The sequence below is a fragment of the Sparus aurata genome, chromosome 1 (assembly GCF_900880675.1).
Source record: "Sparus aurata chromosome 1, fSpaAur1.1, whole genome shotgun sequence".
NCBI classification, from domain to species: Eukaryota; Metazoa; Chordata; class Actinopteri; order Spariformes; family Sparidae; genus Sparus; species Sparus aurata.
The window spans coordinates 9,464,760-9,481,332 of record NC_044187.1 but is presented as its reverse complement, the minus strand read 5'-3'; the positions used below and the strand labels follow the sequence as shown (position 1 = coordinate 9,481,332).

The following is a 16,573-nucleotide window of genomic DNA, read 5'->3' as shown; positions in this document are numbered from 1 at the left end:
TGTGACTGTTTCAGTGTTTGGTATTGGTCAGATCCAAAATATTTCTCTGTTCCTTTTTTTCTTTCTGCAGGCGACCACACCAAATACTACATAGCTGCAGGAGTAATAGGTGCTGTTCTGTTAATCATTCTGGGGGTAATTATATACATCAGATACTACAAAAACACACGAATGGGACAGTACGACCGTTAAGGACATTATGACATCACTCTGCTGTGCCCACTGCATTGTGAGTCTGCTGGAAGGCGTGAAATGTGTATGAACACTTTTGAGCTGTTGCTTTGTCACAAGATGCAGCTAAGGGTCGCCCCCCGTGGGTCAGAGGTTAAGACGTCAACCACAAACCACAACATCCTTTGGTCTGAGTCTCGCTTGTACATCTCTCTCCCTCATCTCTCTACTGATGCTTTCTATTGACATGAAACGGCCAAAATGCTTTATGTATTAAAATAGTTAGCACTGACTGCTTTGCCTGATCTAACGTTAAGTAGGATCAGCTCGTTGTTTGATTTTATCTTTCATTTGAGCTGACAGAGAAAGAAGAACATGTGCATATGAAATAATCAACATTTCCATCCTTATTCTCAAACTGATGCACCACCTTGGGTGTGGTACATACAAACAGGGTCTCTGGTTTTCTGTCTCCTGTTGCTATTATTGTCATATATTCATCTCACTTCTCCTATTTGCGTTCTTAAGCTGTCACCTCACTGGTTTCAGAACATGCAGTTGAAAAAATAGTTTGCTGGCTAACTGTCACTTTTAAGATGTAGAATAAAGTTATCTTTAAATAAATAAATGAGAAATACACACAAATATAAATATATACATTGTATACCTCTATTTCAAATAAGCTGTAAGACCAGTTCCAAGTGCAGGATTATGATGACAGACATTCTGAGTTCTATAAGTGTATTTGAGTTGATAAGACCAGGTTTGTGTGAATATGAATCTGTGTGAACTGCAATGATGCTGAGTTACAGTGAAAAAGAGGAATTCATACAAGCAGAAACAGTATGATAATGAATGTCACCCTGCCTGGGACTACAATAAGAAGATGCTTTGACTGTGTTTTTTAATTCTATATTTGAATAAATATTAACTTTAAACACAGTAAAATGCATTCCTGTCTCTTTCATTCATATTTTGTTGTATTTTAAAGTATTTCCATGTAAAGGGAACAAGGTACTTTACATTATCAGCTTTTTATTTCTGAATGATCTCAACTAAGATTCCAGTTTTGCAGTGTAAGAATCTGACCTTGACTCACAGTATATGTGAAAGATTTGTGTTTGACAGTGTGACAAAATGTTAAGAACAATTAAAGCTGCAAGCTGTCAGAGGGGCGCACGTAGATGTCTGCACGTGCACGCGTTTACTGGACGTTGTCTGAATGGGTGAAATAACCCTGCCTGTGTCCACTATGTGGCGCTAGAGATCACACGTCAATATGTCATGTTGTAGTGTATGATGTGGAGAAAACAACCTGTAAATCGGATGATGTTTGTCTGCACTGCTAATGGCTGAGAGTAAGATGGTGCTTTAGTTGCCTTCTTTCAAAAATGTGTGTATGTGTGTGTGTGCAGTGTTGTGCCTGAAGGCGTGCAGTGAACGATCGTTCATGAACTTGTTCATATTTTGGGCGAACGTGAACTGAACGTACTGTATTTCTGCCTGATGAACGTAATTGTGAACGCGTTCATTCTGGCGTTTGTGAACAGCGTTCTCTCACAGTTTAACTTCGTTCAAGAGAGTGCCAGATTTCCATCGAGCCTTCCAGGCGAAAACCCGTTAAAACACACCATAAACAGGCCTTAAAGTAAAACTCTCACCAAAATGCAACCTAGGCTTTTTTTGTGAATGTGTATGAGTCAAACCTTTGTGTAAAAAGCTTGAATGATGACGAAAGAGGCACTTTTAAGATTTACCGTATTTTCATTTTTGGGTCAAACTCATTTTCAATGGGAGTGCTACGGGCACTTTTACAACAGCATCAAAATCTTTATTTTTAAAACACTAATAAGGCTCGACACAACAAGAAACTTTGCTCGTAGTATCATCAGGGTCTCTACACATGAACACGAGCATTGAGAACATTGTTTGTGTACACAGAGTTTACCACCTAGAAAAAGTCAAATTTTGGCCTTTTGCTCATGGACTGATTTGTTTCCGTAAAGATTCTTCCTCTTTTTCTAGTGCGTGATTCTTTTTCAGCGATGCTGCACAAGACAGGAGCTCTCTTGGCTTCAGCTTGTGCACATGCAATTCCCAAAGGGGATTTGTTTGAGCTGAAGACTGGTTGCTGTGCTCACACAGCTCCATCCGTCTGTCCGTCTGTCCTTCATAGATAACAAAAAGGGTGTGGACCTTTTATACAGAGAGATTTTTTACTTTCTATTTCAGTCGCTCTCTGTCTGACCTCGAGCTCGCACAGTTTTTCATCCCCAGGTTTTCTTTTCAAGACCAGCTGGCAATAATGTTGATCTGCTACATATTTTTGGGTGTTTCTTTGCTGAACTCTCTTCATGACTTCCATGTGTCCAGTTGTGGTAAGTGTTCCTCATCTGCTGCGGTCTGAAAAAGGCGTTTGATAGCGGAGTGTGTGTGTGTGTGTGTGTGTGTGTGTGTGTGTGTGTGTGTGTGTGTGTGTGTGTGGTCAGTCATCAGCAGTCGTTTGGTTCATATAGAGCTACATCACACACAGCTTTGTGGGAGTTTTATCTGTTTTTTCATTTGTGTAACTGTTTTTAGCATTGGTATTTGATCAGCTGTAGTGAAAAGTGGTGGTTATTGCTCGATTTACATGGTTCAGATTCAATAATTAAAGGAGCGATGTGTAGTTTAAGGGAAAACATTGTAATCAGAAGAGAAAAATCTTCATTGACTGTTTTTTTTTTTTCTTTTTTAAGCTCAAACAAACTAAGTAAACAAACTCTCTTTGTTTTCATGACAGAATAAACAAACTGACCTTTAAAGAACGACACAGTTTCATACTCTTTTACTTTGTTTATATGTGGCGGACCCTGCCACCTTTCTAGCTTCACACAGTGTTCTGGGACCTTGTTTACCTCTGAGAACAGCTTGTTTATTCAGTTATGGACACAAATATTTCAGAGTTTGTATTATTTCCTCATTAATATTGTAAATATTGAAATTCTGAGTTTGAATTTTTTCTTCAAAACCACAGCGAGCCACTCAAATATATCTCCTATTTCCATATGCTACACATTCTATGCTTTTAATTGTTTGTTGGCCATATATAGTTTTTTGCCATTATTGTTTACTATGTACTGTAGTATAATAATCTTAATGCATTTCATATCTTCATATATTCTATTATTTCACTATTTTATCACATTTTGAATGTTACTTAATATTTTAAACTCTGTAAAAAATAAATGCTTTGGCAGCACTGCACATAATTATGGCCACGCCAGTAAAGCAATTCATTAAATGTGAATGTTATGTTATGTTTCCAGACCATTTAAGGCTGCCTGACAACATACACTCCAGCAATTAAGCAAAAGCTATTAAACTGTTTGTTTTCCCTGTTTTAGTGTCTGAAAAGGAAACAATCACTGCATTAACAAACAAAAAAGCTGTTATGATAACAGTATGTGGTGCTAATATGACTCTTGGTTTCTTGAGTGTTACAGTTTTAGATGCTTTCGCTAAATCTACATCAAGCTGATTAAAAATCACAACCTTTAACCTCTGTGTTACAGATCTCAACTGTGCAGATAAACCTGTGTTCACTCCATCCAGCCTGATGGTGAAGTATGGTGACCCAGCCAGTGTGAATTGCTCTGTGTGTCAGAATTGCCCGAGCGACTTTGGTTTTGAAATACCTGTGGGAACCCAAAGAAGACATGGAACTCTGATTTCATGGACGATTGACCATTTGACAGAATGGGGCCTTTTTCCTATGTGCTATTATGCTGCTGCAGGAGATCACCAGTGTTGTAGCAGTCTGGAAATAACTGTCTACAGTAAGTGAACTTGTTGCACGTGGTGATTTTCTCATTATTTTCAGAATGAGTGCTAAAGGAGTGGAGTCACTGTTCTATATTTTAAATTACATTGGTTGATTTGTTCTCTTATATTTTTATAGTGGTTTATATTAATTGTGTCTCGATCTCTCTACACTTCTCTACGTCCTCTTCCCTGTCTCCTCAGAGCTTCCAGACAATGTGGGATTAAACATTAAAGGTAACTCTTGGGTGATGTCTGAGGGCCAGATCATCACTCTGAAGTGTTCGGTCCAAAATGTTGCTCCTGTTGAAAACCTCCGTGTGACCTTCTACAGTGGACAGCGGCAACTAGGTCAGAAACAATCTAACAGCAGAGGGCGTAGACCAGTGTCTGAGATGTTTGAACTAAACTTCACCCCCACTAAAGAAGATGATGGAGGAGAGTTCTGGTGTGAAGCCGAGCTTCTTCTGGGATCTGACGGACCACAGCCCCCTCCAGTGGAGAAGTCACAAAACTTCCCTGCAACTGTCTTCTGTGAGTCTGACAGCAAAATCAACACCCCACAACACCTGTTGTTATCATTTTTACCTCTTTTGCAGAGATGGAAGAAATGTTTGATCTGTTAACTAAAGCTGCTCTAATCAATATTTGTGGAGGATCACATGACTACCTGCTAGTGAAAGTGGTGATGAACCCACAGATGATCATCCACTGACTCTGCAGACATTTATATTGTTTTCATATCATTGTGATTTTACAGCCCACTTTATGCTGCTTTGGTTCAGTTTCTCAGCTCTCGTTGGCATGTTTCTAGTGAAAAAGCTCTAAAAAATCCATAATCTACTTGACGTACACCAAGTTGCAGAGAGGTAAAGCTAGCACTTTGTTGGTAAACGTAGTTGATCATTTATCAGCTGAAACTTCAATTAATTATCTCAGGAATATGTATAAAACAAATCAGTGCAACAAGATGATGACTGGTTGATTTTTTGTGTCATGCACATAGAGTGAACAGCCATCATGGGTTTACAAGACAACAAAAACACAGTTGCAGCTGTCAAACAGTTCATTACGTTTCATTATACCATGGTCTGGGTGAATACTCGATTCTGATTGGCTGCAGGGTGTCCATTAACCCCTGATATATGGATACCTACTAAGTAGTTCCAGTCAAATTGACTGTTCACCGCTGTAAATTAATGCGCTAGCTGGCGTATCAACTCTTACCCCCAATTTCCACTGGATACGTGTCCGCTGCGTTGCAGCTCCGATCCGGTTTTGCTCCGCCGTCCGCCGTCCGGCAATCCCCACCGGTTGCGGTTTGAGTCCGCTGCCGCGCAGTACGGTAGACAGCTGGCTCACGAGGCAGAGGAGTTCCCGCGATAATCACATGATCACTCACGACCGCAGTTACAGGTCTGTGTTATTAAGAACAATAACACGAAGTGTTCCCGACCGAGGGATCGGCAGAAGAGCTTGTGGTGGTCTCTTTTTTGAGATTTGTGTGCTGGTGTCAACACCGAGTGTTTTATTTTGAAAGGTAGCCGGATGCTGTTTGTTATTTTAGCACTTGACTTCCTGTCTGCTCGGTGCTAAATTCAGCTGAATTGCTGCGTCGTGCTCCGGCATCCGCCAGATATAGGAGTCCTGCGTATCTGTTCCGGAGAGCTCCGGACTGCCGGAGCTGGGACGGAGCGGATACGCAGCGCAGCGGACCTGGTGGGGATTGACACATTGACTAAAGTGAAACGTATTTGCTCCGCTGGCGTGGCGGAGACGCAACGCAGCGGAGACGTATCCAGTGGAAATTGGAGGTTAATATGTTATTTCCAGCACTGAGTGCAGTCCGTCAGTCCTTCAGTGTCTTATCCTCTGAGCACCACAGGGTGGCGACTGTAACATACAAGCTGCAGAAAGTTCACTTCCCCTCTAAACTTACTGCTACGCGAATACGCTGTACAACTCTCTACTTCAGGCTGCGGCCACAGTAACGTTACACACGGCCGGTCATTTGTTCGTGAAAATCTTGCTGTTGATTTGGGGACAATGACATGACTGGTTAGTTAGCTAATCGTGTTAGCTAGCATACTGTCAAATTATATTTACTGTTTGTCAACCGTATGCAATGTTATTGACTTTGAATCTTGCTAGCATAGCGTTAGCTTTCTGGCTCATCGCTGAGCAAACTAGAATATCTCCAGTTGCCAAGTCGTATCTATGGTCCGTCCTATTTACTGGAGGAGTGAACAACGCTTCCGTTGCATAAGAATCTTACGGGAGAGTAATGATTGTTCCAGGTATTAGTCAAACCCTCAGGCGTTACCAGGGAAACTAAGTTATGGCTTGTGAAAAACTTTATATTTTGATTGTAAAACTACGGTGGCCGACAAGGGCAAACGCGCAGCAACGGCCAAACGCTGCATATACATAAACGATGCAGAACCAAAGACTCCGAAAACACATGCAACAACCAAATGCTGCAAATACAGAAACGATGCAAACACACAAAACACATGCAATAGAGAAAAACACATGCAACAACTAAATGCTGCAAATACAGAAACGATGCAAACACACAAAACACATGCAATAGAGAAATGCTGCATATTGAGTCCGCACCTCATCAGAGAGGTGACGAGACGCGACTCATCATGACTGACAGGCATCAAGGCCACTCAGCGTTACCTTACCGACCCGCCCCCAGATATTTTATTCACAAAAACAGGGCCTTTGTCAATTCTGGACAGCTGTTGTTTTTTGTTTTTTTTTTCGTTTTTTTTCCTTCCTTCATGGGCCCCTGACGACGTCACAACCAAGCACTAGTGCAGGTAAATAGACAAATATGTTCTTGTATTAAATACATCTCAGCACTGTGTAGCCTGCCTAGTTCAACAACTAACACAGTGTGCTAAAAGGCCTTTTTTTATGCCGCCTCTAAGTCTTTCTCCACTCTCGTTCTCTCGTCAGGTACGTTGTATTACAGACTGGTCCAGACAGTATTATAAGTCCAGGTCGGGAGATCGGGATCTACTAGCCGCGGGCGCTTTTCCGTTATTTAACACTTCCGTTGTGTGGACACTTCCGTTGTGTGGACACTTCCGTTGTGTGGACACTTCCGTTGCGGACTCAATATGCAGCATTTCTCTATTGCATGTGTTTTGTGTGTTTGCATCGTTTCTGTGTTTGCAGCATTTAGTTGTTGCATGTGTTTTTCTCTATTGCATGTGTTTTGTGTGTTTGCATCGTTTCTGTATTTGCAGCATTTAGTTGTTGCATGTGTTTTGTGTGTTTGCATCGTTTCTGTATTTGCAGCATTTAGTTGTTGCATGTGTTTTTCTCTATTGCATGTGTTTTGTGTGTTTGCATCGTTTCTGTATTTGCAGCATTTAGTTGTTGCATGTGTTTTTCTCTATTGCATGTGTTTTGTGTGTTTGCATCGTTTCTGTATTTGCAGCATTTAGTTGTTGCATGTGTTTTGTGTGTTTGCATCGTTTCTGTATTTGCAGCATTTAGTTGTTGCATGTGTTTTTCTCTATTGCATGTGTTTTGTGTGTTTGCATCGTTTCTGTATTTGCAGCATTTAGTTGTTGCATGTGTTTTTCTCTATTGCATGTGTTTTGTGTGCTTGCATCGTTTCTGTATTTGCAGCATTTGGTTGTTGCATGTGTTTTCTGAGTCTTTGGTTCTGCATCGTTTATGTATATGCAGCGTTTGGCCGTTGCTGCGCGTTTGCCCTTGTCGGCCACCGTACTTACTTATAAAATTGGTCTCAAACAGAACATTTTGACAAAGACAATCTGCTACAGAAAGGTTCCTTCTTGAGCACAGCTCACGTTTTTCATGATCATCCAGCCAGAAGAAATCAGACAAAATGAAGAAGATTTTAGTAATAAAGTGAAAAGAAGAGTTAAATTCCTTTATCAGATTTATTTTTTTAATCCAAGTGATTGTTAATGTTGCTCAACACTTATTTTGTCCATCTGGGTCTGATCTATAATCTGATCAAAATTCAAAATTGTTCCCAATTGCTGTATTTCATTCTCACTCAATCAACACACAGATGAGCCGTATCTCTCGGGGGCGTCGCATCCAAGTCCGACTGTTCTCACAGAGGGAAACCCTCTACAACTGAATTGCTCGGCTGTGGGAAACCCCAGCCCCACATACACTTGGACGGGCCCATCAGGTGTGTCCCCCACCAAGAGCAGCATTCTCATTATCGACTCTACAACTACCGAGGATAAAGGGCAGTACACCTGCTTTGTACACAACAACCAGGGGAACGTCACTGTGAAGTTTGACGTGGACGTTAAACGTGAGTTTGAAGTTTTGTCATGCCCAGTCTTCTACTGTTACTGGAAAGAGAGTCACTTAACCACTATATTGCTTTCAGTTGTGCTTTCTCACATCAGTGGATCATTTATTCTAACACACACAGGAAGGAAGTTCATTGTGACTGTTTCAGTGTTTGGTATCATTTGGTTCTAAAATATTCTCTGTTCCTTTTTTTCTTTCTGCAGGCGACTACACCAAATACTACATAGCTGCACCAATAGGTGCTGCTGTGGTTATCTTCCTGGGGGTAATTATATACTTCAAATACTACAAAAACACAAGAATGGAACAGTACGACCGTTAAGGATGTTTTGCGTTTTCACAGACAGCACTCCGCTGTGCCCACAGTGGCCCCCGTGGGTCAGAGGTTAAGACGTCAACCATGAACCTTAACTTCCTTGGTTTGAGTCTCGCTTTGGACATCTCTCTCCCTCATCTCTCAACTGATGCTTTCTGTTGACATGAAACGGCCAAAATGCTTCATGTATTAAAATAGTTAGCCCCGCCTGCTTTGCCTGGTTGGTGTTCTAACGTTAAGTAGGATCAGCTCGTTGTTTGATTTTATCTTTCATTTGAGCTGACAGAGAAAGAAGAACATGTGAATATGAAATAATCAACATTTCCATCCTTATTCTCAAACTGATGACTTGGGTGTGGTACATACAAACAGGGTCTCTGGTTTTCTGTCTCCTGTTGCTATTATTGTCATATATTCATCTCACTTCTCCTATTTGCGTTCTTAAGCTGTCACCTCACTGGTTTCAGAACATGCAGTTGAAAAATTGTTTACTGGCTAACTGTCATTTTTAAGAATAAAGAATAACGTTATCTTTAAATAGATAGATGAGAAATACACACAATTATAAATATATACATTGTATACCTCTATTTCAAATAAGCTGTAAGACCAGTTCCAAGTGCAGGATTATGATGACAGACATTCTGAGTTCTATAAGTGTATCTGAGTTGATAAGACCAGGCTTGTGTGTATATGAATCTGTGTGAACTGCAGTGATGCTGAGTTACAGTGAAAAAGAGGAATTCATACAAGCAGAAACAGTATGATAATGAATGTCACCCCGCCTGGAACTACAATAAGAAGATATAAGCTACGGTTGTGTTTTTTTAAATTCTATATTTGAATAAATATTATCTTTAAACACAGTAAAATACATTCCAGTCTCTTTCATTCATATGTTGTTACATGTTAAAGTATTTCCATGTAAAGGGAACAAGGTACTTAACAATATCAGATTTTTATTTCTGAATGACCTCAACTAAGATTCCAGTTTTGCAGTGTAAGAATCTGACCTTGACTCACAGTATATGTGAAAAATTTGTGTCTGACAGTGTGACAAAATGTTAACAACAATTAAAGCTGTCAGAGGGGCGCACGTAGATGTCTGCATGTGCACGGGTTTACTGGGTGTTGTTGAAGGGGTGAAATAACCCTGCCTGTGTCCACTATGTGGCTCTAGAGATCACACATCAATATGTCATGTTGTAGTGTATGATGTGGAGAAAACAACCTGTAAATCGGATGATGTTTGTCTGCACTGCTAATGGCTGAGAGTAAGATGGCGTTTCAGTTGCCTTCTTTCAAAAATGGTTGTATGTGTGTGTGTGCAGTGTTGTGCCTGAACGTTCGCCCAAAATATGAATGCATTCAGTGAACAATCGCATTCACAAACAATGTTCTCAATGCTCGTGTTCTCGTTCATGTGTAGAGACCCTGGTGATACTACGAGCAAAGTTTCATGCTGTGTCGAGCCTTCTTAGTGTTTTAAAAAAATAGCAATTTTGATGCTATCTTAAAAGTGCCCCTTGTACTGAGAAAATGAGTAAGACCTGAAAACGAAAATACGGTAAATCTTAAAAGTGCCTCTTTCGTCATAATTATGCTTTTACATGAAGGTTTGACTGATATACATTCACAAAAAAAAGCCTAGGTTGCATTTTTGCGACAGTTTCACTTTAAGGCTCACAATCACCCCTCATAGTAGGATAATATGGGAGGATCATACACTTCCTGAATTGTTACAGTCCTGTGAGTTTTTCAGTGTTAGTTATTTGTGTCAGTGTTGTTCCTACATGTCACAATGCTATAAAAAAAGACTACAGTTTAGGCGAAAATTGTGGAAAAATTGTTGTTGACAGTTTGAAGAGCCCATGACCGTTAAATGAAAGCTATGAATCTACCCTTTAAAATGCTACTAAACATGCCCTCATTAAAGATGAGTAAAGCTCTGAAAAATATGCACCCGCGTCTGGAGGCCTATTTATTGTAAGGGGTGTTTAACTTCATGTGCTGATAACTGTCACAAACTACCACTTAGGATGGGTTATCATACCAAAATATCATCTATGGACATGTACCTCTTCAAAAAATGTTACTAGGTTTTGCCACCTTGAGCGGTACCGAAAAGTCAAATTTTGGCCTTTGGCTCATGGACTGATTTGTTTCCATGATGATTCTTCCTCTTTTTTGAGTGCGTGATTCTTTTTCAGTGATGCTGCACAAGACAGGAGCTCTCTTGGCTTCAGCTTGTGCACATGCAATTTCCAAAGAGGATTTGTTTGAGCTGAAGACTGGTTGCTGTGATCACACAGCTCCATCCGTCTGTCCGTCTGTCCGTCTGTCCTTCATAGATAACAAAAAGGGTGTGGACCTTTTATACAGAGAGATTTTTTACTTTCTATTTCAGTCGCTCTCTGTCTGACCTCGAGCTCGCACAGTTGTTCATCCCCAGGTTTTCTTTTCAAGACCAGCTGGCAATAATGTGGATTTCCTACATATTTCTGGGAGTTTCTTTGCTGAACTCTCTTCATGACTTCCATGTGTCCAGTTGTGGTAAGTGTTCCTCATCTGCTGCGGTCTGAAAAAGGCTGTTTTAAGGTCCACCATTGATAGCGGTGTGTGTGTGTGTGTGTGTGTGTGTGTGTGTGTGTGTGTGTGTGTGTGTGTGTGTGTGTGTGTGGTCAGTCATCAGCAGTCGTTTGGTTCATATAGAGCTACATCACACACAGCTTTGTGGGAGTTTTATCTGTTTTTTATTTGTCTAACTGTTTTTAGCATTGGTATTTGATCAGCTGTAGTGAAAAGTGGTGGTTATTGCTCGATTTACATGGTTCAGATTCAATAATTAAAGGTGCAATGTGTAGTTTAAGGGAAAACATTGTAATCAGAAGAGAAAAATCTTCATTGACTGATTTCTTTTTTTTTTAAAGCTCAAACAAACTACGTAAACAAAGTCTCTTTGTTTTCATGACAGAATAAACAAACTGACCTTTAAAGAACAACACAGTTTCATACTGTTTTACTTTGTTTATATGTGGCGGACCCTGCCACATTTCTAGCTTCACACAGTGTTCTGGGACCTTGTTTACCTCTGAGAACAGCTTGTTTATCCAGTTATGGACACAAACATTTCAAAGTTTGTATTATTTCCTCATTAATATTGTAAATATTGAAATTCTGAGTTGGATTTTTTCTTCAAAACCACAGCGAGCCACTCAAATATATCTCCTATTTCCATATGCTACACATTCTATGCTTTTAATTGTTTGTTGGCCATATATAGTTTTTTGCCATTATTGTTTACTATGTTCTGTAGTATAATAATCTCAATGCATTTCATATCCTCTTATATCCTATTATTTCACTATTTTACCACATTTTGAATGTTACTTAATATTTTAAACTCTGTAAAAAAATAAATGCTTTGGCAGCACTGCACATAATTATGGCCACACCAGTAAAGCAATTCATTAAATGTGAATGTTATGTTATGTTTCCAGACCATTTAAGGCTGCCTGACAACATACACTCCAGCAATTAAGCAAAAGCTATTAAACTGTTTGTTTTCCCTGTTTAAGTGTCTGAAAAGGAAACAATCACTGCATTAACAAACCAAAAAGCTGTTATGATAACAGTATGTGGTGCTAATATGACTTTTGGTATCTTGAATGTTACAGTTTTAGATGCCTTCGCTAATTCTACATCAAGCTGATTAAAAATCACAACCTTTAACCTCTGTGTTACAGATCACCACTGTGCAGATAAACCTGTGTTCACTCCATCAAGACTGGTGGTGAAGTATGGTGACCCAGCTAGTGTGAACTGCTCTGTGTGTCAGAATTGCCCGAGCAACTTTGGTTTTGAAATACCTGTGGGAACCCAAAGAAGACATGGAACTCTGATTTCATGGACGGTTGACCATTTGACAGAATGGGGCCTTTCTCCTGTGTGCTATTATGCTGCTGAAGGAGATCAACAGTGTTGTAGCCGTCTGGAAATAACTCTCTACAGTAAGTGAACTTGTTGCACGTGGTGATTTTCTCATTATTTTCAGAATGAGTGCTAAAGGAGTGGAGTCACAGTTCTATATTTTAAATTACATTTCTTGATTTGTTCTCTCATATTTTTATAGTGGTTTCTATTAATTGTGTCTCGATCTCTCTACACTTCTCTACGTCCTCTTCCCTGTCTCCTCAGAGCCTCCAGACAATGTGGGATTAAACATTAAAGGTAACTCTTGGGTGATGTCTGAGGGCCAGAACATCACTCTGAAGTGTTCGGTCCAAAATGTTGCTCCTGCTGAAAACCTCCGTGTGACCTTCTACAGTGGACAGCGGCAACTAGGTCAGAAACGATCTAACAGCAAAGGGCGTAGACCAGTGTCTGAAACGTTTGAACTGGACTTCACCCCCACTAAAGAAGATGATGGAGGAGAGTTCTGGTGTGAAGCCGAGCTTCTTCTGGGACCTGACGGACCACAGCCCCCTCCAGTGGAGAAGTCACGAAACTTCCCTGCAACTGTCTTCTGTGAGTCTGACAGCAAAATCAACACCCCACAACACCTTTTGTTATCATTTTGACCTTTTTTGCAGAGATGGAAGAAATGTTTGATCTGTTACTTAAAGCTGCTCTAATCAATATTTGTGGAGGATCACATGACTACCTGCTAGTGAAAGTGGTGATGAACCCACAGATGATCATCCACTGACTCTGCAGACATTAATATTGTTTTCATATCATTGTGATTTTACAGCCCACTTTTTACTGCTTTGGTTCAGTTTCTCAGCTCTCGTTGGCATGTTTGTTGTGAAAAAGCTCTAAAAACTCCATAAACTACTTTACGTACACCAAATTGCAGACAGGTAAAGCTAGCACTTTGTTGGTAAATGTAGTGGAGCATTTAGCAGCTGAAACTTCAGTTAATTATCTCAGGAATATGTTTGAAACAAATCAGAGCAACAAGATGATGACTGGTTGATTTTTTTGTGTCGTGCACATAGAGTGAACAGCCATCATGGGTTTACAAGACAACAAATATACAGTTGCAGCTGTCAAAGAGTTCATTACGTTTCATTATAAAATCGGTTTCAAACAGAACATTTTGACAAAGACAGTCTGCTACAAAAAGGTTCCTTCTCGAGCACAGCTCAAGTGTTTCAAGATCATCCAGCCAGAAAAAATTAGAATAGAAGAAGATTTTAGTAATAAAGTGAAAAGAAGAGTTAAATTCCTTTATCAGATTTATTTTTTTTAATCCAAGTGATTGTTAATGTTGCTCCACACTTATTTTGTCCATCTGGATCTATCTATAATCTGATCACATTTCAAAATTGTTCCCATTTTGCTGTAATAACGTGCTGTATTTCATTCTCACTCAATCAACGCACAGATAAGCCGTATCTCACGGGGGCGTCGCATCCAAGTCCGACTGTTCTCACAGAGGGAAACCCTCTAGAACTGAATTGCTCGGCTGTGGGAAACCCCAGCCCCACATACACTTGGACGGGCCCATCAGGTGTGTCCTCCACCAAGACCAGCGTTCTCATTATCGACTCTACAACTACCGAGGATAAAGGGCAGTACACCTGCTTTGTCAGCAACGACCAGGGGAACGTCACTGTGAAGTTTGACGTGGACGTTAAACGTGAGTTTGAAGTTTTGTCATGCCCAGTCTTCTACTGTTACTGGAATGAGAGTCACTTAACCACTATATTGCTTTCAGTTGTGCTTTCTCACATCAGTGGATCATTTATTCTAACACACAGGAAGGAAGCTCATTGTGACTGTTTCAGTGTTTGGCATCGGTCAGTTCTAAAATATTCTCTGTTCCTTTTTTTCTTTCTGCAGGCGACCTACACCAAATACTACATAGCTGCAGGAGTAATATGTGCTGCTCTGTTAATCATTCTGGGGGTAATTATATACGTCAAATACTACAAAAACACACGAATGGGACAGTACGACCGTTAAGGACATTATGACATCACTCTGCTGTGCCCGCTGCATTGTGAGTCTGCTGGAAGGTGTGAAATGTGTAAGAACACTTTTGAGCTGTTGCTTTGTCACAAGCTGCAGCTAAGGGTCGCCCCCGTGGGTCAGAGGTTAAGACGTCAACCACGAACCACAACATCCTTTGGTCTGAGTCTCGCTTGTACATCTCTCTCCCTTATCTCTCTACTGATGCTTTGTATTGGCATGAAACAGCCAAAATGCTTTATGTATTAAAATAGTTAGCCCTGCCTGCTTTGCCTGTTCTAACGTTAAGTAGGATCAGCTCGTTGTTCGATTTTATCTTTCATTTGAGCTGAAAGAGAAAGAACATGTGAATATGAAATAATCAACATTTCCATCCTTATTGTCAAACTGATGCACCACCTTGGGTGTGGTACATACAAACAGGGTCTCTGGTTTTCTGTCTCCTGTTGCTATTATTGTCATATATTCATCTCACTTCTCCTATTTGCATTCTTAAGCTGTCACCTCACTGGTTTCAGAACATGCAGTTGAAAAATTGTTTGCTGGCTAACTGTCACTTTTAAGAATAAAGAATAATGTTATCTTTAAATAGATAGATGAGAAATACACACAAATATAAACATATACATTGTATACCTCTATTTCAAATAAGCTGTAAGACCAGTTCCAAGTGCAGGATTATGATGACAGACATTCTGAGTTCTATAAGTGTATTTGAATTTATAAGACCAGGCTTGTGTGTATATGAATCTGTGTGAACTGCAGTGATGCTGAGTTACAGTGAAAAAGAGGAATTCATTCAAGCAAAAACAGTACGATAATGAATGTCACCCTGCCTGGGACTACAATAAGAAGATATACGCTATGGTTATGTTTTTTTAATTCTATATTTGAATAAATATTAACTTTAAACACAGTAAAATGCATTCCCGTCTTTCATTTGTATTTTCTTGTATGTTAAAGTATTTCCATGTGAAGGGAACAAGATACTTTATCAGCTTTTTTATTTCTAAATGATCTCAACTAAGATTCCAGTTTTGCAGTGTAAGAATCTGACCGTGACTCACAGTATATGTGAAAGATTTGTGTTTGACAGTGTGACAAAATGGCACGGAGGGGCGCATGTAGATGTCTGCATGTGCACACGTTTACTGGACGTTGTCTGAATGGGTGAAATAACCCTGCCGGTTCACCCATCAATTATGTCATGTTGTAGTGTATGATGTGGAGAAAACAACCTGTAAATGTCATGTTAATGCGCTTCAGTTGCTTTCTTTCAAAATGTATGCATGGGTTATGTGTGTGTGTGTGTGTGTGTGTGTGTTTGTGTGTTGCTTTGGAGTTTACTTCTGCTTTGTTTTGCTTGTATTTATTGTGTAAAGCACTTTGCATGTTACCAATGGTCACATGACCCAGCGTTAGGGGGCGCTATAGAGTCCCCTGGCCACACCCACAACCAATTATGTTGAATCATCAAACTTGTCACCAGGTGTGACGTGTGTGCGGAGTTTGGTGAGTTTCGATGTCTGTTTAGGCCGCCAAACATGCGCTTCATTCCGACGACGAAAATGTTGAACTCAGAAACAATATGGTCCTCACCATAGACATATATACATAGACGCCTCATTGAGCGCTGGACCGTACGTCGACGTCGCCGCCATATTGGAGGAGGCAGATCCGCCCCGTGAACTAATACGAGTCAATGGAGTGAACTTTATAAGCTCCTTCTACAAAGTGCTATAAGTTAATGTGTCTCATTTACACATTCACACACATACGGATATATTCAGGAAACAGAGAGGAACCAAAAACAACGTCTGTAACGTTCTCTGAGGATTATAAATGTTAGCTAATCCTCATATGTTCAGTATACAGGTCGGCACCAAACCATTTTATAATGTTTTTATGAGTGTTTACAGCTGCTAATGTATGTAACGCTGTTACTGTGATGATACATGACAGTTAAATATTCAATCTGTCCATAATAACCAC

At 40.1% G+C, this 16,573-nt stretch overlaps 1 protein-coding gene across 10 annotated transcripts in view; it reads left to right on the top strand.

The window, feature by feature from the left end:
- LOC115584959 (hsp90 co-chaperone Cdc37-like) overlaps window positions 1–16,573 on the top strand; it is a 37,169-nt gene that overhangs the window by 13,985 nt on the left and 6,611 nt on the right. For 3 of the 10 annotated variants that reach the window (XR_003984627.1, XM_030422981.1, XM_030423001.1), the window contains 4 exons: window positions 3,726–3,989; window positions 4,177–4,506; window positions 8,033–8,287; window positions 8,493–8,853. Coding sequence is in view for 5 of the 10 variants with exons in the window: in XM_030422981.1 (XP_030278841.1) it covers window positions 3,726–3,989; window positions 4,177–4,506; window positions 8,033–8,287; window positions 8,493–8,611 (968 nt within the window). In the remaining 5 variants the exon portion in view is untranslated. Of the gene's footprint in view, window positions 1–70; window positions 1,112–2,208; window positions 2,550–3,725; window positions 3,990–4,176; window positions 4,507–8,032; window positions 8,288–8,492; window positions 9,472–10,744; window positions 11,159–12,351; window positions 12,616–12,802; window positions 13,133–13,994; window positions 14,250–14,452; window positions 15,499–16,573 lie in introns of those variants that run through there. The other 7 variants (XM_030422995.1, XM_030422988.1, XM_030422963.1 and 4 more) reach the window with 7 other exon arrangements.